The sequence below is a fragment of the Glycine max genome, chromosome 7 (genome assembly GCF_000004515.6).
Source record: "Glycine max cultivar Williams 82 chromosome 7, Glycine_max_v4.0, whole genome shotgun sequence".
Taxonomy (NCBI): Eukaryota; Viridiplantae; Streptophyta; class Magnoliopsida; order Fabales; family Fabaceae; genus Glycine; species Glycine max.
The window spans coordinates 6,776,451-6,799,992 of NC_038243.2; the positions used below are offsets into that span (position 1 = coordinate 6,776,451).

At 30.2% G+C, this 23,542-nt stretch overlaps 2 protein-coding genes and 1 pseudogene across 2 annotated transcripts; all 3 read left to right on the forward strand.

The window, feature by feature from the left end:
- The first annotated feature begins 5,406 nt into the window (after positions 1-5,406).
- On the forward strand, positions 5,407-6,303 carry LOC100810274 (uncharacterized). The gene has a single exon (XM_014777547.2). The coding sequence runs from the start codon at positions 5,497-5,499 to the stop codon at positions 6,067-6,069; it is 573 nt and encodes a 190-aa protein (XP_014633033.1). The 5' UTR covers positions 5,407-5,496; the 3' UTR covers positions 6,070-6,303.
- Positions 6,304-13,634: 7,331 nt separating this feature from the next.
- Positions 13,635-14,865, forward strand: LOC100795202 (BON1-associated protein 2-like; annotated as a pseudogene).
- A 5,247-nt stretch (positions 14,866-20,112) lies between these two features.
- LOC100810797 (BON1-associated protein 2) lies at positions 20,113-20,970 on the forward strand. Its single transcript, XM_003528830.4, has one exon. The coding sequence runs from the start codon at positions 20,278-20,280 to the stop codon at positions 20,815-20,817; it is 540 nt and encodes a 179-aa protein (XP_003528878.1). The 5' UTR covers positions 20,113-20,277; the 3' UTR covers positions 20,818-20,970.
- Positions 20,971-23,542: the final 2,572 nt, after the last annotated feature.

A 23,542-nucleotide genomic window follows, 5' to 3' on the forward strand; every position in this document is an offset into this window, starting at 1 on the left:
CCCCAGGGTGGTTTTTCACTGACATGGTACCACATTGCATATAGGCTTGAGTCTTAGCATAACTGTCTCATGCGCTTGCTAATTGTTTATTATGAAATTGATGTGTTATTATGTCTTGATCAGAGCGTGTGATTCTAGTGTAATGTAATTGATGATTGAAAAGTGAACTTTGAATGACAAAGTGGTGGAATTACATGAATTTCGTGTAACTAAGTTTTATTTGGTTTATATGATATGTATATCTAGTTGTCTTGTTTCTCTATTAGTTAGGAATGTAATAACTCACTCCCGTGTGTTGTTTGTGTTTGGATCCTGTGATGATCTTGAACTTTGTGTTCGGGGGAGCAGATGAATAGGTGGATGACTATGAAGAACCTCATCCTAGAGGACACGAGAACACAACGCTCTGATAGGATGTAACATTAGGATATAGGTTCTATATTAATTGTATGAAGCTTAGACGATCTTGTTGAGTCGAGAATACTTTATTATTTATTTGGACAAGTTTGAATATGATGTAGAAGAAAATGAATGTGAACCTTTTTCCCCTTTGAAAGACTTGTTTAAAAAAAAATGTTTTAAAAATACTTTTAATTAATATTTGAATTTTTTATTCCTTATTAGTATATATGTGAGGGGTAGAGGGTGTCACATTTAGTGGTATCAGAGCAGGTCGAACCTTTCGGCCAGTGTGTTATGTGCTTACCATATTCTGGTGTGCACTCTGTGTGGTTACTTATGAGTACTTTTGTTGAGCATGCTTGAATTTTTATTTGTATTTTCTCCTACATGATTAAATAAGACTTAATAATAATGCTTGTATGTGCCTTGCATCCTTAATGTCTACTATACCATAAATCCACTGTTGAGTCATGAGTTACGAGACTGGCCATCTCTATAATTTGCGAAGTGCGGTTGGACATTATGGCAAGCCATTGGGTGATGCAAGTAGACTTGATATTGATTGATAATGTGTTAACGAACCTCTATCATTCTGTGTGTATGTTGTTAGTTAGCTTATTTCTCCTTTGATGCGTGGATTAGTGTTGCAAGAACCTTTTGGACCATATATAGATCTTGGATGAGTGTGTCTTTCTTGATGTGTAAACGCATGACTACTTAACTCCCTTATTTTGTGTGTAGTTGTGAATGTAGTTATTGAAGCTTGTGATTCCTCAATACATCCTTATTAATTGTTTAATTCTTACTTCTTAAATGTACGTTATATACTTGTTATAGGAACCTTATAATTCTAATTATATATAGTTGTAGTATGGTGTTCTGCCTTAATTGCATAGATAGTATGGTTGTTTGTGATTTCTTGTTCTTAGTGATGCTAATACTCTATAGTTGGATGACTCATATCAAGTTATATTTCATAAGGAATACTCTTTTGATCGTACCTTCTAATTCTAGTGCAACCTATTTTTTTGTGTTGCATGCTTAAGTCAAATAAATTGATTTCACTTGAAAGCCTGAGTATAATTAATTCTTTGTGTTATGAGACTATGTCAAACAATTGGATTATTGATGTTTCTATCACAATCAAGTGATTGTTAATGTCTTCATATGGGTGTACATTGTGGTCATGTTTTTGTTTCTAGAATTCATTGAAATATTGTTGTTGATTCTGAATAAGTGATCATTTTTTTATTAAAAAATTATTATCTCCTAATCAATCGAGTGTTCATCTTGTTATTAGTTGCTCATCTTCCAATCATGTCTAGTTAAACTGCTTGATAATCTTTCTTGTTGTTATTTCTATTACGAATAAAGAGAGACTTCGTCCTTGACAATCACGTTAAGATGTTTTGAGAGGACATGTTTTGAAAAAAGGACATATTCTGATGTAGATTAAGATAAAATGACATGACACTATAGATAGTTCAACTCTATCAATCCAAACACTTCATCATAGCACAAATTATTCTGAAGTAGCATACTTCAGCATAAGTAACATGTGAAGGTTGTAGTTGTTGTTATTGTGTTAGTTTTCTGTCTTCGGTTCAAATTTCACAAAGTCTCTTTTTTAGTTTTCATTCTAATGTTGCACACTAGGTCTTCTTAAGGACATTTTGAGCTTTCTACTTGTGCATCTTCTAATGTAGTTATCATTCACTTTTTGATGTGCCCTTTATGTGTGTGACAACGTATAAAAAGTGAGATGCTTTCAACCTTAGTCTTCTTATGTGCCCTCTATATGTGTGACATTATCTAGAAGAACTAATGTTGTCTTTGAAGTGCATTCTGAGCCATTATGAATGGCTTGTGAATTGAATGTGAACGTGTTTCAATCTAGATTGATGATCATCCAATTAGTTAGTGAATTCAACTTTTGAATGTGGTGTTAATGTGAGAGCTAAGATGATATATGTGAATTTGTCTTGCAAACTTTGTGTGCAAGGGATCCTTGAGGGAAAATTTTATTTTAAAATGATTTTTTATCTTTAAGTTTGGCACATTCTATTTTTTTTTTAATTTCTCTGGAACTTATGCCCAATTTTCACTTTTGGTAGATGTTTACCTTCCTGCGTGCCTTTTTCTATTGGGCTACAATTAGATGTGAATGAACAATTATTCTAAGGTAATAATTTTGAATTTTACTCTGTTGTTTCTATTCAGTTCCCCCCATCTGTTCCCAGCTTTCTGTCGTACATGTTGATCTACTATTTCATTTTGTTGCACTAAATGCTCTCTCACTCTCAGAGGTTAATTAAATAAGGTGGATGTGTTGTATGCTGAATTATAATTGGCTTTTGTTAACACCAGGGTCGATTTTAGTATTGAGATTCTAATCTCAAAAGAAAATTAGCTTCTTGCTTATTAAGTTCAGAACTCTAGACAATATTAGGCTAAACATATATATTGCATACAATCACCCTTCTATATAAATGGCTTGCCTGTGAATTCAGATATCAACCTTATTTTTGGGCCTCCATGCGCAGGTTTCTAAAAGTGCAGAGGAATTAATTCATAAAAGCAAAAGGGTTCAAAAATGTGCTTTAATTTTGAAAATGTATCAATAGTCAGAAAGGGTTCAGAATCTCAACCTTTTGCTTTTAAAATAGCTTCCAAATGCATCAGTGGAATTGTTATATTATAAAAATTGCTTTATTGCACCTTCAATCATGTAATTTTAATTCTAATTCAATACAAAAGTTATAAATAGTGATCAATTATTTGCTAATTTGTGATTTTCGTGTTGTTTTCTTCTGCCGGGGGTCTCTTGTGACCTGTTTAATGAATTTTGGTATGTTACCTGTCCGTGAAAATTCTGAGTTGTGCTCAAGATTTGGAATTTCTACCATAGTTAGTTGAGCTCAAGCATCTAAATCTCTATCCTTTTTAAATTACTTTCAATCACAAAACAGGTTTCAAACTAGCATCCCCACCGCAAACTGGAAGAATTTAGCTAGCAGCTTAAATCACTGGATTTTATATCAGACCCTGGTCTCATTAGAAACATTCCCTCAAGTTTTGGTGTCCTCAAGAAGCTCCAATCACTAGCTCTTTGAAGTTGTGTTTCGACTTAAGATGTTACTAAATTGTTTGAGGCCAAATATTTCTAGATGATGTTAAGATGAGAGTTTTGTTGCTTGTTTCATTTCTTCTGTTATTGTTTGGTTTGAGTTTCATATTATTTAAAATCAATTTGAGTTAATTGGATAACTTTTTTTAGTCTCTTTGGACTTATTAGAACATAAATCTATCAAGAAGTGATACTGGAATTATTTTTATTATGTTACCATACTTCTTACTGGTTAGTTTTTTTTTATATAATATGTAGTAATATGGTTATAGTTTATTATATTAATATAATAATATAATTTATAATCTAATTAACACTATAAATTATATAGAGAGGCTCGGGATATTTCAAGATAAACAAAAATTAATTTATGTAAATATTTTGAAATTTTTAAAAATTATTTATAATTTAATTTATAATTTTTTAAAATCTCTTAAAAAATTTACATGCGGATTTTTTTGTAGATTTAAAATCTGCAGGAAATTACCTGCAGATTTTCGTGCAATTTTTTTTGGCAGGAAAATTTCCTGCATAAAATCTGTAATTAATTTCCTGAAAATTTTTTAATCGGTAGGAGCATGTAATCCAGGAAGGTTTTACCAGCGGATTTGAATCCGCAGGAAAATCTCCAAAAGCCACATTACTTGCTATTTTTTAAAAAAGAAAAAAACTACACAAAATTCCTCATACAATATGCACTTTTCAAGTATTTTACTACTAGTTTCCACTTTTATTTTTATAAATAATTTAAATTTTATGAAGTGAATAAGTGATGCAATTAACGCATGCAAAAAATCATCAATTTACTACCAATTTTTTTTATCGGAAAAGGAGAAACAAATTTATTGAAAATGACTAATAATGCACAAGTAGTTCCGAAAGTAGCCTATCAAAGATTTCTATAATGTCAAGTGACACTGAATTAGTAGCAGAGGTCCTAGAGCATTATGCAGAAAATTTAATTTAAAGTATGATGTATCCCACTTAAATTAGATCGATCACCATACTTCAATTAAATCAGTTATTTAATGAGTAATTATATTTGTTGACACATTTCATATCCTTTAACGGGGTTTTATTCAAATGACAATATATGCGCGACAGCACGAGGAAAAAAAAAATCTCCCTAATATTTCCAACCTTAACTTAGATTTATCAAAATTCGTCCAGATTCTGATTTGGCATCTTCTCTTCATTTTTTAGGGTTCAATGCTCATAACAGAGCTTGATTGAAGTGACAAATGTTCTGTTCTCCTGTAGCTTCGTTGTTTCTTTTGCTTGGTTCTGCTAAAACACTGGAAGTACGTGAAAGAAACCCATCAAATAAGGAATCTGGGTTTGTTTATTCTTGGCAATGCTCTTCCCTTTTAATTAAAACAGTTGTTACAAATTGAAAATAAAAAATATAATTATGAGAAAGTTTAGATGAAAAGCAAATATGGGTAAAAATGATCATTTTACTTAAAAAAATATAAACTCATAATTACAGTTGCATCAAACTTTCCAATGCATTAATTTACACAAATTATTCAAACTTAAGAAAACTTGTTTAGAAATTAAAGTAGTTCACATGCAGCAAGGGACACGTAATTGCGTGCATTAAAAGTTCCGCATCGAACGAGTCGTCCTAAACATGCAAATCTTTTCGCGGAACCGTCATATGAAATCCAAGCGAAAATTAAATTTCCATTAGGTCAATTTCCAGTATGCCATGTAAACATAACATGGTCAACGTCAATACACCTCTTATTCTTCTTCTGCCTATACTCTATTCAAAAAACTTAACAATTTACGTGTTGTTTCTTCCTTTCTTTCCTAATCTTTTCATGTCCAAATTCTTCTACTTAAACCCCTCACGCTCTTCCTACCCTATTGTCTCAAACAATCTTTCCTTCACGTACAAACACAAAATTGTTACATAGTTGTGTGCATATCTACAATTACGTATACAAAAAATTCTCATAGATATGGAGGCAAAATCACATTCACGAATCCTAGAAATCACGGTTATGTCGGGAGAAAACATTAGCGTGGATCGAAGTTCAGTGGCGGCGAACGTGTACGTTGTTGTTCGTGCTGAATCTCTTAATTCTTGCACAACCAAAATGGTGAATGGAGATGGGGGAGTGCATGCATGGAACGAGAAATTCTTGTTAGGCATTCCTTCGTATGCAAGGTCAGTTACATTTGAGGTGCAATGCATGAATTATAAAGGGGTTCGCCCTATTGGGGTAGCAAGGATAGCACTTTCGGATTTACTTAGTAACAATACTAAGATTGTGTCCGAAAGTGTGCCTCAAATGTTGTGTTACGGGTTGAGGAATTGGGAAGGTCGACGAAATGGGGTTATTCATTTCTCCGTGAGAATGGTGGCACCAGGTGATAATTTGTGTTCAGAAACAAAACAAGAAAAGGAAATAACGACGGTGAATTATAGAGGAATTGAGCATGAGGTCATGGGGATTCAAGTGGAAGCAAAAAATTCAACTCATGTTGCCATTGGCATTCCAGTTTGGTGGAGTTACCAAAACGTTATTTAAAGGGGTTTTTTTTATATGGAGGTTGAATTCTCATTGAATTCCCCTCCCCTTTGTATCCAAAAGAATAATGGTTGCTTAATTGATACAGCTATAAAAGTTGGGAACAATATGTATGGCCTTTTAAATTAAATATCTTTTGTGATTGTATCTTATGATAGAATAGTATTGACTATATAGCATTTTATTCCATTTTTAAATTTTCCAATAAAATGCTACTAGTTTCTGATAATTAAATACGTAACTACGATAAATTCTTTGCACTATGATACAAGTATTACTCTTCTCCTTTTATGTTAAAAATAAAATCTACATTCTTTATTAACATAGTGTAGATGATTTTATTTCTTGAACATGGGATCATGATTTTCATCCGCGTATAAAAAAAATCTGTTAAAAGAAGTTATTACTAAGAAAAAAAAATCCTCTTACTTTCCTACATTCAGAGATTTAAAATATTATTCTTTCCCACACTTTTCCCCATTTTTATATTTTCTTTGAAAATGTTAATATTTTTTTATCAAACAATATTTTTTTTTAAGAAAATCTTTCGTGAAAATATATGTTTTTTTTTAATTTATTAGTTGCTAAACATTTTTTTATTTATATACTATATCTTTGTTTATAAATTATTTTTGGTTGAAGGTCATTTCTAACCTTTTATATATTATTAATAAAAGATTGACTGAACGTTTTGTGACATTTAGCAATATTAATGTATATAAGAAAATATGATATTTTTATCTTACAAAAGCAAGCTCCAACCTTTCTGTCCAAAATGAGGTGATTCTAAAAACTATGGGAACCATCTACTCTTTCTACGTACTGTTCCATGCGAATGTAAGTGTGAAGCAAGTTACTTGCGATCTATGTTTAATGACCCAGCTGAGGTCATAGCATCTGATTTCTAGGTAGTTGTATGATTTCCACCTAAAAGTTTCTTTGCAAATTATGAGTAATTACCCTATAATTTTTCATTTCAGTTTGACATATGATGAAAAGTTGACTAGTTAATTTATGAACATAATTTTTGTTCTCCAAACTTGAACTAAAAAGTCTCGTACTACACGGCATTAAAAAATAAACCTAGTTACCTTATGTTCATTAAGTTAAGGTTTTAATTATTTTTGTTAATGGACCGAGTCTATATATAAAACAAAGTTTCTCTGATCTTGACACTTAGTTCTTTCGTAATTACTAAGCTCTTTAATTTGTAAATGGTACCTAGTGGCTTATGACGTGCATGCATTCATATATATGCATGTCCGCGTGTCAGTGAAGTTTTCTAACAGGTAAAGTAAGTTTTGAGCTGACGAACTGGCCCCTATTATATATGTTCTCCTTTTTGCTTTGGAAGTGCATCGTTCAAATTAATTCGTTTGATTGCTGCATCTTCGACTTCCAAGTTTACATATTATAATTAACTCATTTTATTCATTTATGGTTGTAAAGCCCAAAATTCCCTAGCAGTACTCTACAAACAAAAATACGGTCATGATTAAAGAATATCTTAAAATTGTTTAATTAGCTCTTTTTCGTCTTTTATGGGTTTAAAACAGTAAACTTATTGGGCAAGTAGGTCAAATCATTACTACAAAAATGTTTTTTAACCATGGTTTTGAAATGTGACAGTTTTTAATCATCTTTAAAATAAATATCGTTAAAGATCTATGCCTTTTAATCATTTTTTAATATTCATTTTGTTTTGATAACAAATTCAACCGGTAATTTCAAGCAGAACCAATCTCAGTCAATTTTTAACAAATAAATTTAATTATCAATGAAAATAATAAATTTAAAAATACTAATAAATGATAATAAAATTATTCTACATAATCAAATTAACTACATTAAACAAGAAAATTCAACATTTATCATGTTCACAATGTAAATGCAACCTAAAAATATTCTAAAATTTAAGTTTAATTATCCTAAATATTCTCAAATATTCTTAAGTGCTTCATTTCTAACTTTTAAAAACTATTTTACCCATTTTGTCCAAATTGTTTCCATTCTCTCTGGTTCTAATAATGTTTCATCACTAACTCACTACAACATATAATAAACACACATTAAAGTTAAACATATTAGATAAGAAAAATTCTAATAAATGAAGCATGTTAAAGTAAAGTAGCATATATTTTTTAAAAACAACAAAATACTTATTAAATAATTAGAAGTGTGATAAATTATTCTTGATAGAATATATAAAGTTGTTTATCATGTCTCATTGATTCTTCAAAGTCCCCTCAACTATGTTCTGCATCCAATCCATTAGATAATAATCACGCCCAGAGACTTAGACTTGAAAATGGTTTTAAATTCAATATGAAATTTAGTTATATTTCATACTTACAAATGCACAAAATGTCATTGATCATATTAAAATATTGTTGGTTAAATTACTTACTTTTAATTCAATCCAATCAACATCAGATTTATTCTTAAGGGACTTGCCATGGAATTCCTTCAAAGCACTAGTTAAAAGAAAGTTGCATACATGTACATTGTAAGATCAAAAAATTGATGTATAATACTAAAAATAGAGTAAATGTGTTACAAATTGAGACTTAACTTGTTAGCTATGCTTTTGATGTCCTTGTTGACCTTCATATGCAAAGAACAAAATCATACAATAACATTGTTCTTAAGACAAATAACATGGAGTTGTCAATGTTGACTGCATTGAAAAATAAATAGTTATAATACAAACATAAGCTAAATTTATTTGTAAATTTTTACTTCCTTATTCACGTAAGTTCCTTGGTAGATCTCTATTTGTGACTAATTCAATCATCTTGTAATGTAACCTTGACATTCATCACGTCTATCCTTTGCATTGTACAATGTTGGGACTCTCCAATGTAAAAGAGGTGATGAAACCCTTTCATCTTCTCTGTTAAGACTCTCCAATGTTGGGACACCAGTCACAACACAAAGCAGAAACAGACGCACTTATGAAGCAAATAAATAAATATCAATAGATGTGTGTAGTTGTTTAATGACTTACCTGTACGACTTGCACAGACGCACTTTCCACGACCAAACGGCGGCAGCTTAGTATGAGGAATCTTCAATGCGCGAGCTCCACACCAACAATCTTCACGGCGCGAGATCCACAAGGTTCACGAGTTACTGCTTTTTGGGGCGAGGTAGAGTGTTTGGGGTTTCAGCTAGGGCACAGCGGGGTAGACTGGTTGGGCTTCGAAAATGTTCGCAACTACATTTAAGGGGCGCACGCGAGAGACGAAAATATTAACCAAAATACAAAGACGGTCTATTTTGCTATCCATCGTTGACTTGTTTGACCTTTACATTCTAAGATGGTTATTTATAACCGTCTTAGAATGTGCTTCGTAAATTTGAATATTTGGTCCCCGAATTACAAAAATGCCACCGCATTTTTATCTAAGACGGTCCTTTATAACCGCCTTAAAAATGACGTCGTAAAAACAACCTTTTGTAGTAGTGTGTGTATGGATTGAGACTCAAAGAACCCATACACAAAACCATGGCCAAATTCTATACTGAAGTCATTCATTGCCCTATTTTTGTTTACAAAAACATAAATTATTAATCATATTATAACTATACAACTTAATGAAACTATAATACTAAATTATACTTATGTTGTCCAAAACTGTAAAATAGTGATGCTTAGACAGTGATTGTCTAAGATTATTTGTTGTGCATCATTGTAATCTAAGAACAAGGAGAAATCATCATTGTCTACCCCAAACAAAGTTGCATCCCACACCACCTAATAAAGCTGTTAGTAAAGGTCAAAGGAAACTTTAATCAAATCAACTAAAGGATCATCAATCGACATCAACTTATCAACAAGTTCAACGATTGATTTCTTTGGAGGTCTATGTAAATCCTATGCAATTAATAAACATAAGTTAATATTAGTAATTTGTGTAAAATTCATTTTGTTACAAATACACACAACTCAAGCAAATAGCTCTTATGAAATAGGTCTCACAAGACGTCGAAGCCATGCAATAAAGGTGTTCTTGGCCTACCTCACAAACTGAACCTTTGAAGTTGGAAAAGAAATTGATGCATCATCATTTAGAACTTTTGAGACACTCACCACATCATTGGTCAAAATTATGTGATGTATAGTTAATGACCCCTCATATATTTTTGCCAATGTCACCGTGCCAGTACAATGTTCATCTTCAATGTACAACCCATGATGGTTCATATCATCAGTGTAAGGCTCCTTCTCTGAGGGATAAGCAACCGTCACTACACAACTTTTTTTTTGTGCTCACACTAGTACTGGCAAAAGGTTCATCAACTTCCTTTACTGCATAGGTTTTCTTAAAGCAAAGATGTTGAAGTTGAGTGTTGATAATTAATGCACACATGAAATAAGTCCACACTTCAACATGATAATAGTTATAATCCCATTAATTACAGTTCGATGAAATGTGAAAAATCTCTTTTACAATCTGAATTCTACAAGGTAAAATCCATCCTGAGACCTCAGTCTTAAGTCTCAACTATCAAAATTGAGAAAAAAAGATATTATCTAATAAAAAGTCTATTCTTTATTGTAATTAGAACAATGTATAATTGGGAAAAGAGGGATTCCAACAACAATTTTTCTTTTACTATTTGACCACAGAATATAAGTATAGCTGCCAAGCCCATTAAAAGATTGGCATATTATATGTATTAATTAATAATTCATATGCCAATTGCCAAGGCTACCATATCATAAGCATAGTAAAAGCAAAAGCTAACGACTTTTTAAGTAATTTAACTGGCAGAACTGCTAATGAAGGCTGGGTGAACATTCACATAAATGAACATCTCCTGTTATTTTCATTTAGAGCCCAAAGATCAAGTGAAGGGGTAAACTAGTATATTAAATTATAGTGTTAAGCTCATTCAAAAAATGGTCAAGGCTTTATACCAAAATGTTATATATTACAATTGACAAATTAAGGAATATATTACATCGATCACACTATAAATATAACTATAAGTTAAGCACTATATCATGCTTAAATTCTGGTTAATTAAATAGCAGGACTATTTAATTTCATAAGAATATCATTCAGAGTGATTTAATAGTAGGAATATTGTTTGCAAAAGAGTGAAGAACACAAACATAAGGCTTTGGCAATAGTTGTCTTGTCAATCCCTCTATTGTGACTACCCAGTATACACTATGAAATATACATGTTTCTAATTGTATACAGGAAGAGAAAATTAAATAAAGTATGAAATATACACCACCTTGTATATGAAATTCACTATTGTGATCTAAAAAAATAAATTGAAAAAAAAACTCCATGTTTCTAATTTGATATACAAGTACACCCAAATAAATATAAGATTGGGGATTTCAAATTTCTCGCTATTACTTCTTGATAATGATCAGTTCTTTCAATATGGATAGGCATCCCAATGTATGAAACTCCAATTACCACCTCTCTACCATAAATAGCTTAACCTACATCAAGAATAGACAGAAACTCCACTTAGAATGTGTTATCAATGGACAAGTGGCACATTAAGATAAAGAACAAATGTAGTGAGTAATAATATTTTTGTTTGAATGCATGTAGAAAGGGCTTGAAGGATCCAGAATCGGATTTGGATTCACCATGGTCACTTGATTATGAAGAATACAATAATCAAACAACAAATAAAAAACATTGAGAATCTGATACTAACAATCTTTTGTAGCAGTAGCAGAGCTCCCTAGTCCCTAGGAAAGGAACTCTGATACCATGTGAAAATTGAATCGAGAAGGTGAAACCTTCACAGAATGAGAACTTTCAGAACTTGAATTATGAGAGAAGCACAAAGCATCAATGGAAGAAGAAAGGGTTTCCTCTCATTACTGACAAGGAATAGAAAGAGTAACTAACTCACTAACTGAATTAACAACAGTACAGAGACTAAGAGACTTAAAAATAAATAAATAAATAAATAAATTAACTGACTACAGTATTACTGTATTATTAGTTATCAGTTATCACTTTGAGAGTTTGTAAGTACAATAGTGCATCATCCTTTTTACCCGTTTGATTCACTTTCAGCTGCCACTACACGATTTTGACTTTAAAAGTTACACGAGTCATTGATCTATGCAAAATCAAAAGGCACACACAAAAGAATATTCTAGATCACATAAAAGTCATTGAAGCTATGAGAGCGTAAACAACAATAGATTCAACAAACCATTAGTTTCAACAAGCACATGAACTTAAATTTTCAGTAGTTAAGCACACTAGATATGATTAACATCACTAATAGGCATACAAACTCAAATTAATGAATTATAAAACTAGATGCATATATAGATACAGGAACACCTACAATAAGAAACAAGTTGCTCACAAAAATAAATATAAAATACACAACAATTCCAACAAATACTAACCACTTACTAAGACATTTTCAAAGGCTAATTGTGTGATTAAACAAAAACAAATTAAGCAACAAGAGCAAGCCATGGACTCATCAATTGCCTCACACACCTCAACTAACAATGCTATTGCGAGGAAGAAGACTTACACATGAGACACCGCCATGATTCCACTGTGCACCCCACACAACATGACTTTCAAGGCGACGGTGTCAGTCTCGATTAATTCTTCTCCAGACTATCACTCGATGCCTACACCGCTGCTTACAACGACTTGGCTGTCTTTGAAGCATCGACGGCGGACGAAGGTGGCGATGGCAGACGAAGGCAACTGCAGAATGTCAAGGGTTTAGGGTTCGAGAGAGAAGCAATGATAGAGCGAGTGAGACTGTGTGAGGGCGTGAGAGAGAGGGAGCATAATATTAAATCATATTCAAAGACGATTTTTAAAAATTCACTTTCAAATATTATTTTCAAAGACGGCTTTAAAGAAATTATCTTTGAAATTTAAATAAAATCATCTTTAAATATTTACAATTATTTACAAAACTATCACGGTATTTTTTTCAAAGACTGGTTTATAAAATCGTTGTTGGTTCAGTGTTATAAAATCTTATTTTTGTAATTGAGAATTCATTTGAAACAAGCATAGAACGTGATCGGTTGGTAGTAGTTGAGCGTAATTAAGCTTTCACATCACTAGCAATCTAGCATACCGTTGGCGCCAGAAGGCTCATGCAAAGTTGATTTTAGCTTCTATATTTTGAAATAGTGATTTTGATTTTTATATTTTTGAAATGTGAAAATTTTCGCATTATACTTCACTTCAACTTGACTAGAGATGAAATTCTCCATAGTTTATAAATACAAGAACAAAAACCATCACTTAAAATATAAGGGCGACTAAAATTAATTTTAACTAAATTTTGAGGAAAAAATATATATCTTTTCATTTTTTTAATCATGAATAATTATAAAAACTCGGAGGTTTACCTTGTGGTGAAATGATCTATTTTACATCTCATAATTTTTTCTAAAATAATCAATTTTTCCTTCTCAATAATTTATGTTCTGAAAAAATCGTATGATATATTAATAACGTGAAAATTATTATTGAAAACAATTTATTCTATTAATATATTTTCTTATCAAATAAATAAGAAAAATGACGTATACAAATGCATATAGGAAACTTGCTCCCAAAGGTTAATGCACTCTCCAAGCAAAACACCATCCAATAATTATATAGCAGTTTCCTCCCAAAGATACCAATTAACCAAACACGTAGTAGCGTATTCTCTGGTGTAATCCATTCTGATAGTAAGTCAAAGTCAAAAAGTCCACACACACGTTACGAAAAACACTGAAAAATCAGAAACAAACTCATCGTTTTCTCGCTCTTCTAAACCCCTTCACCCGCTCTTCTCCCCTTACAAACAAACCAAAACACTTAAGCACACTTACAGAATCATCATAGTTGAACACTTTCACTAATCACTATCACACTTTTTGAGTTTTTTCTAATATGGGGGCAAGCTCGGGTATAGTACTTGAGATCACAGTTATATCATGCGAAAACCTTCGTGTGATGGAGGATCCGTACGTTGTCGTTAGGGCAGAGTCGTTAAACTGTTGCACCACGAAGATGGCGAAGGATAGTGGGAGCAACAAAACGAGTTTGTTTTCGTGGAACGAGAAGTTGATGCTGAACATGCCCATGCATGCATGGTCCACACGTTCGAGGTGCAATGCAAAAGGTTCAAGGGTTTTCGATCGGTTGGGGTGGCCAGAATCGCCGTGTCGGATTTTCTCGGCGGCGGCGTGTCGGGAAATTTCATGCACGTGGAGTTACCGGTTGAAGGACTGGGAAGGGAAAGAAAACGGGGTGATTCATTTCGCGGTGAGGGTGGAGGTGGCGCCGGTGAAGGGGACGGTGGTCAGTAAGGTTCTGGTGATGGTTTCGTGGGAATCAAAGTTGGTGACCAGTGTAACGAAGTTGTTGTTGGTGTTTGAGTGACGGATCAAAGAGCTAGTGATTGGGTTCAATTATATAAATATAAATAAAATAAAATATAAAAATATAAAATTTTATTTATAAATTTAATGAATTTTAAAAAATAAGAAGGTATAAATACATATTCTCACAGCCATGAAGGTTCGCGGTGTTCCATTTTGATGGAACTTTAAAGATATGTGTTGTTTTTTGTTAATTTTATTTATTTGTTGTATGTTGGTCAAGGGAGTGTACGTGGAAACTCGAAAGTCAAGTTGAATTCACTTATATATTGTGACAAAATAAGGTTCGTGTTATTTCATGGAAATATTGTCATGATAGTTTAAGGGTGAAGGTGAAGGATAGTTTGTATAATATATTTTTTTTGGATAAGCTAAAAATAATTATTACTTTATTTTTATTTATAAAATTAAACTTTTTAAATTTGTTTATTCATTTATATAAGACCTAATTCATATTATTTTATACATTAATTATTTTTAAATTAAAAATATTTTTAATTAAATAAAAGAGATATTATATTAACATACATTTAGAAAAGAGAAAAAAATATTAATGACAATGATATTTTTAAATAAATATATAAATTTGTTGTTATAAACTAAATTAATTATTTTTCTTAATCTTGAATTAGTCAATTGAGTTTTACAAATAGGAACTAGTGTAGTATTATTTAAATGACTAGCCAAATGATATAACGCAATAAATATTTATTTAATAAGAAATGAAAAAAATAGTGAAATAAAAAGAATGTAATATTCAACAGAATTCGACTGCCTAGTGAATAACTATATATGATTGTGACATGTAATACTCACAATTAGAAAAGATTCTTGAAAGTATAATTTCTCTGTTATTCTAGTTTTGTCAAAAAGATTTTAGTTAAAGTTGATGTTTTGACGTAAGTTACTGTTGATAGTGGAAATATGAATAGCAAGTGAAAGTCTAGTGTATATGTAGCAGAAGCATGCCTCTATCCACACACAGACTCCTTAAAACATGTCTCTTGAAATTATTTTGTGTTCAGTACCTGCACGCCTCTTATCCTACTTTTTATAAATGTAGTAAAAAAGTGAAGAAAATCCAATCCTCTTACATGTATTTTTATAAATGTGAGTCGTGGACACTTGGTAGGTGTTCCTACTTAATTCTATAATTCGGTTTGATTGGTTAAAAATTATCATACCGAATAAAATAAATATTTTTATTTTATGTTTGATTTGAAAAATTAAAAAATATTACAAATCAAACAAATAGAAACAGGAAACGATATAGAATAATTTTTTTTATCTTAAATATAAAGTATTAAAAAGATACATATATATTTATTTATATCTCTTTAATAAAGGAAAAAAATAATAATTAACTAATGTTATCATCTTAAAAAGGAAACATCAATTTTTTTATTCTAATCTTTTTCTTTTTTCTTATTTCAGTAAACTTATTAAATTTGATATTAATCATTAAGATAATTAACATTAAATATTTTAATAAATTTTATATTATTTTACTTGTGTTATTTATTATTTGTCAAATGATAATAAAAAAATTGTTTCATAACTTGTATTTTTTGTCTTATTATATTCTTCTTATGTTATTTAATATCATAATTTTAAAGAAACAAACGAATCCATTTTAATTCGTGCAAATCATCTTCATTTTCCATAATTCTGAACATTCAAGCTTCGTTGCCTAGATGAAACGGTGCGGGTTGGTGAAGTTTACGAACACGCGCGAAATGACGAAAAAGTGAGGATGCTGCTGCTACATGTCCCTCTCTGCAGCTTCCTTTTGTAAATACATCGCACAGTTTGCGAAGTTCTTTTTTTGTCTTTGTATGGTATAACCGAAAAATCTTTCTTTATATATAAATATAAAAATATATATTTCCTTTACAACAATAGCATTAATTAAAGTTAGAGCTTAACTATCTAAACCCTTCTATTGACAACCCTAATAGGTTTTAAGATAAAAATTCCTTAATTAGTTTAGGCTTTAGCAGGATAAATAAACTGACTGCATGCACCATGCTCATTTACATGTTCACTAAATATTTTTAAAAAGAATTGCAGATTTGTACATCAAGATACCTGAAGGCGCAATTATTATTATTATTATTATTGTTATTATTATTATTATATATACGCGCGTATAGGACTTAAAAATAAAATGAATTTTATTGGTGGTCGGCACCGCCGCACCGTCCTGCTTATTAGAGACATATATTCCCGTTAGCTATAGTCCACAACGTGGATATATCATCCTTTTGATTATATGATCTCATGCCCTACTTTTTATGCAAATTATTTTTGAAGAAAAAGAAAACGAATATTGGCTGTACGCATAAAATAGTGTAGAATATGTAAGTTAAATATGTATTTGAATTATTAATATCATATGTAATCTAAATATCTATTAGATTTAAATATATTTTTATTTATATAATTTAGTTTTTTTTCTTGTAAATTTTTTTTTTATTTTTGGTTCTTACAAGTTATGTTTGTCTTATTTTTTATTTTTATAAAAATTTAGATAGCGTTTTTTTACTGTTCAAAATATTGTTTAAAGTGTTTTAAAAACAAAAAAATAAAATAAACATAATTTATGATAATTAAAAACAAAAAATAATTTTATAATGATGAAAAGTAAAAAAAATATTAAATTATAAGGACTAAAAAGATATTTATATTTATATATTAATATATTTTAAATTAGTATAATATCATATATAATCCGAATATATATTATGTAATTTTGTGCAGCTATGTATTAGTGTATTGTTGTTCAAAAATAATTTATTTTTTAACACAGGGAGACCTAGAATTGAAGGAATTAGTCCTCGATCTACTTGAAATGAGAATAAATAATATGCGTTAAAACTTATTTTTTATATATATATATATATATATATATATATATATATATATATATATATATATATATATATAATAAGCCATTAAAAATTGTAAAATATATGCTATGATAATATGAAAAACTACATAATTAACAAATAAATTATCAGTATATTTTTGTTGTCAAATAATTACACTGCATTCATGCATTATTATTTTTTAGTGGTCACAGTATTGAAGATAGCTTTATGCATTGTTTTCGAGTTAAAACCCGCATATACTCTTCACACATTTTTGTTTATATTAAAAATCTATTTTTAATGCCAAGTTTCTTTAATTATCAGCTTTCTTGATTCCGAGTTTGGTCGATGGTCTCCACCTAAAAGTTTCTCTGTAAATTACGAGTAATTTTCACCCATATATTTCAATTTAGCTTGACATAATGGCATATGAGAAATCGACTGGTTGAATAAAGAATTTCTTATACTCCCAACTTAAACTATATAAAAAGACCATAACAGTATATTAATTAAAATATAAAACATCGTTACCTTCAGGAAATTTAATGATTTTAGTTTGTATTTTTTGTATTTTTACAGTGGACTACTGGACTTATAGTATAAAACAAAGTTTCTGTGACTTTGCAATTGAATTCTTTGAAAAATTAATTATTTAGGGGGAAGCTAATTTCTAATGGTTTGGTAACGTGCACATATCATCCTTATTTTTCATTCACACAGTATTCATTTTGTGTTGAGTAAATGAGACGGTGCGGGTCAGTGAAATTTTCCAAAACGTAAATTGAGGGGTAATGACGATTGGCTGCTAGTGTATGTTCTTCTGTGATTTGCAACCTCCTTTTGTAATTAAATCGTTCAACTTGTTTAAATAATTACGCGCACTTGTTTTTTGTTTACTTTTCTGTTAGAAAATTAGAAATTACTTAGCATCGTACAAAAAATTAACCTGAGCAAAGCTTAGGTCCTGCATTTTCCTTTTTAATCTTCAGCTATTTATGTATTATACTTAAAGAAAAAATAAAATTCTTTAGGGGTTAGCACTGCCCCTGCTTACTTGGTAGGGACGAATTAGGTTCTTTTATAAATGCTTTCTTTTGGTCTGGTGATAGAATTTTGGATAATTTGTATAAAATTCTAAATTAAAACCTTATTATCATCATTGTCTATAAAAAAAAATAGTTATATGACTTGTATATTTTTGGTGTATGGGATTGTAAAATTTGATTTGCACCAAAAAGTTTCTACTATTGAAAATAGGAGTGTGAAGATTGGTTTTGGTCAAATTCAAAACTCATCCAATCAAATTTGTTTGGTTTGATACGGTTTGATTTTTATAATTTTTTTAAACTCAAACTATTCATAAATGGTTTGGTTTGATTTGGACCAATGAGTTATCCATATAAATTTAATCTCTTTTTTATTAAAACTACTATTTTATATCATAATTTATCCAAACATGCAAGACACTTAACATAATATTATCAAATGTCTAAAAGTAATAGAATTGATTCATTTAATATCTTCAACATATTATTCTAAAATAAATTAATACAGATTAAAATAAAATTTTCTTCAACAAATTTTATTGTAGTAATATGAATAGTACAATTATTTCTTACAAACTAATTTTTTAAAATAAATTTTGTTACAACCAAATTTGTTGAAACAAATGAACAAAATAGGATCCATTAATATTACAAACATAACAGAAAAAATAAATATAAAAAAAAAAACAAATAATAATATATCTTAAAGTAATATCTTAAAAAAATTTAACACTAATAGATTCAACACTTATAATTTCAATATTTATAGTGTTTAAACTCAAATCAAACAATCTTATATATTTTGATTTATTTTGATCAGTTCGATTAGTTCAATTTGATTTTAATCAAATTTATAAATCTAGTCAATTCAAATTCACAGAAGACTCGTACCCATAAGGATCCCTACTTGTAAATGATAAATTTTAAAGGCTACGGCTATTTTTAGTTTCGTTTGAATCAATCTTAAAATATATAGTATCTAATTCGATCAAACTAATCTGATCTGATCTTTTGGCATTTTGATTAAATGGTTATTTTAGTTTTTATTTGCATCTTAATTTCATGAACAACGTACAGTTTATAATTTAGTTAGCCAACAACATATGAAACTTTATAAACTAAAGAAAGAATAGAGTTAGTCTCAAACCAATACATTAATTTTTAATGGCAGATTTTTTCATAAAGAACAACATTATTAAATAAAAAACCAAATACACGAAAAAATGAAAAAGCTTGTTGTTCAAAGTTTAAAGTATTAAGTCTCTTGATAAAATATAACTTGGCGGCCTAAACTATACATTTCAAGTTAAAATAATCTCAACTTTACTGAAGGGTAGAATAAGAAAATTAACCAATACAAATTCAGAATTAATGTTTGCAGTTCATTTCAGTTTAATTGGATATTAAAAATGAAAACTGAAAATTGAATCCAAATAAATAAATAAAATTGCAACTTCCATTATTATTTCCTGCTAGAAGGTAACACGCGTCCTTCGCGCGTACACCATATAATTGATATCCGTCCTCGTTTCCATAAAACTTCTTCTGAAAAATATATGAAACCAAACAGCGCGCATTCGCGTAGAGAGAAGTTCAAACTTCAAAGTCAAAAGTCAAGATAGATTTACAAACCCAAAAAACTGAAACTGCAAACCAATTTCACTTTCCCTCCTTCGCACTCCTTTCCAAAACCCAAACAAATCCTATATATAACCACAATAAGCACTTCTCTTCTACTTCACAAAAACCCAACAACCAAAACAAACCAAACAATTCCCCACAAGGAACATACATTACTTTGTTCTTTTTCTTTTTCTCAAATCTTCTTTTAAAGACAATCTTATTTGTTTATTTCTGCACGAGAATTCGAACCTTGAACAACATAAACATGGGAATAAACACACGTACACTAGAAATCACCGTTATCTCCGGCGAAAACCTCCGCGTAACGGAGGACGCGTACGTCGTCGTTCGGGCGGAGTCCTTAAACTGCTGCACCACGAGAACCGCCAAGGACGACGGCACCAAACTCCTCTCGTGGAACGAGAAGTTCCTCTTGGACATGCCCATGCATGCAAGGTCCATAACCTTCGAAGTGCAATGTAACAGGTTCAAGGGCTTTCGGCCGCTCGGGGTGGCCCGAATCGCCGCCTCCGATTTCCTCGGCGGCGCCGTGCCGGAAAATGGCTTGCAGGTGCTGAGTTACGGGCTGAGGGACTGGGAAGGGAGGCGGAACGGGGTCATTCATTTTGCCGTGAGGGTGGCGGCGACGTCGTCGTCGACGGAGGAGTGTTTGAATTCGAAGCCCGCCGTGGAACCGGTGGTGCCGAGAAAGGGTTGCGGTGATCGAATCAATGTCGGTGGCAATAAGTCCGATGAAGTTGCTGTTGGTGTTCCGATATGGTGGAACTACCCCAACATTATTTAGAGATTAATTTTTTAAATTTACATTATTTATTTTTTATAACGGTCAAGCATCATAGAAGAAGTTCAGTTTTAATTCAATTATAGATTATAGATATTGTGAGAAAGTTGACACACTTTGCTAAAAAGCTTGAATGTCATCCTTGTCTTTTTTTAATTTGTTTTTTTTATTCATGGTATTTATGTAAAATATTTATTTGTTTTATTGATTATCCTTTATCGACAAATCCGATAAATTATTTTTGATGAATTTTTTAATTACATATTTTTATCAAAGAATTGAAATCTTGTTTTAAAAAAATAAATTTAATTCCACACTTAAACTAATGAGTTATTGATAATTATATATTTTATTATAATAATTGAGTATCGACGTAGATATCTACATATATTTGATAATGGAATATCAACGTAGATTTCTGCATACACATCCTTATGCAAAAACGCGTGTTCAATATGTTCATTGTCATTTTTCACTGTTAAAATTAAAGTTGTTTATACAAGTAGCGAAAGATCTGTCTGTCTTTTTCATTAGTTTGATTTTCAGAAGCAAAATAGGTTGAAGTTCCACGTGGTGGAAACGTGTTAATTAGTTTTGCTACCATGCACTATAAAGTTTCAAGAAAGAAAGAGTATGAAGTATGAACAAGAATCCATAAACATTTTGTTTAAAATAAAATAAAAGAGAATCCTTAACGTAAGCTTGAGTTGGAAAAGTTGTTGGTAGAGCCGTTAAGAAAGCGCGTTGGTGAGACCGATTAACATTATGACCATTTGACCAGGAAAGTTGTAGACACGTTCATAAGTACGGATATTTGTTTGACTTGTTAAACAAGGGTTCAACGATATGTTTGGCTTCTACATTCTACATTTTCTCAGAAGCTAATGAGGCGGTGGGAATGAATCACCTTTCACACTTTTAATATTATTAATTGTAATTGCTTCTCAAAGCAGAACCAAATGTGGATAATCTCTCATATCCTTACTAACTTATTCAATTTAAGAGATTTAATTTAATTAATTGAATAGATATTAATTGTGACTTATTATATATAAATCTTTCAGGGTTTGTCTTCAGTTTGTTTTAGCTGATTTGTCATGTGTTACTTGGCTCAGACTCAGTTTAGGTATTTGCTTAATTGTTTATTTTCTCATGAAAGAACTTGTCATATTTATTAAAATAAAAAAAAAGTGCAATTAAGATCATTAGTGTTTCTGATTACTGTTGGTTGATATTTAAAACTTTAATTGCTTCCTTCCCAGATTACGATAATGTTTGTTAGTACCATCTTATATATTTTTACAATTAATTTTTTTTATAAAAAATATTTCGGATAAAAAATTAAAATAAAAGTGGTAATAGATATATTAAAAGAAAAAATGACACTTATCTCTACTGAAATCTTTTCACATGACACTCGTACCTTCTCTATTTATTTTAGAAAAAACAGCAATAAGTTCCCTTAAACTTTAATTTTGTCTCAATTAATCCTTAAATTTTACCTCTATTGCATATGGACACCATGAAATTTAAATTTATGTGATATTTAAAATTTAACTTTTTTTTGAATAAACACCTTGAACTTTATTTTGATTTCAATTGATATTTCAAATTTATCTCTTTACTAATATTAAATGGTAATCATTCATTTTTTTTTGTTACAGCTCATTTTTTTCATATTTAAAATATAATAAAGAATATAAATTTAGAATATATATATATATATATAAAGGGAAAATAATAGCATTAATAAAAAAATTATTTAATTTTTTATTCTAAATGTTAATATGTTTGAAAAATGATTTATAAAAATAAAATTAATAAACAATTGAGATTAAATAAATAAATAATTGAGATTTTTTTGTTAGTAATTTAACTCCAATTTAATACAAGATATTGTTTATGAGAGGGATCAATTTTAAGAATTAATTGAGATGAAAATGAAATTAGGTACAAAAGAGATAAAATTTAAGGCTAGATTGATTGAAATGAAATTAAAGTTTATGGTGTCTATCTGTAAAATAGACAAAATTTCAGGATTAATTAAGACCAAATTAAAGTTTAATATATTTATTTATAAAGAGATAAAATTTAAGGTGACTAATGCTCTTTTTCCTTTTAAAAAAATTCTCACCTTCCCTGAATAGCATAAAAAGAAGAGGAGTGTATACAAGGGTGGGAATAGGCCAAGCCAGGCTTTGAAAGGCCTCAGTCTAGCCTACGATGAATTTTTTATGCCTAGGCCTAGCTTATAGTCTATCAAAAGCTTTTATTTTGGTTCGGCCTGACCTTTTTAAAAGTTTAGCCTCTCTGATAGAAAAGTTAAAGGAAAAAGAAACGTTAACAGAAATAGGAAAACCAATAAAAATAATGAGAAATATAAAGGGACACATGACTCACATAGCTAAATTATAATTAAAGTCTTACTTGATTATAGGAATAGAAGTTATGAAGCAGTAATCAAAGTTTTAAAAAAAATTAATTGTACCTAAAATATATATATATAAGTCGGCCTATCAAGCTTAAGCTTTTAAAAAAATATGAGCCTAATCTTTTAATTAAATAGGTCAAGTCGTAGGTCCCTGTAAGCCGACATGACCTATTCTCATCCCTAAGTGTATATGTCATCTTATTAAATAAATAAAAATGTCTTACTTTACTAAACACAAAAGAAAGAAAATATTTGCTTAAAAACTAAAAGAAAAAATGTGTGTTATTTGAGAAGATA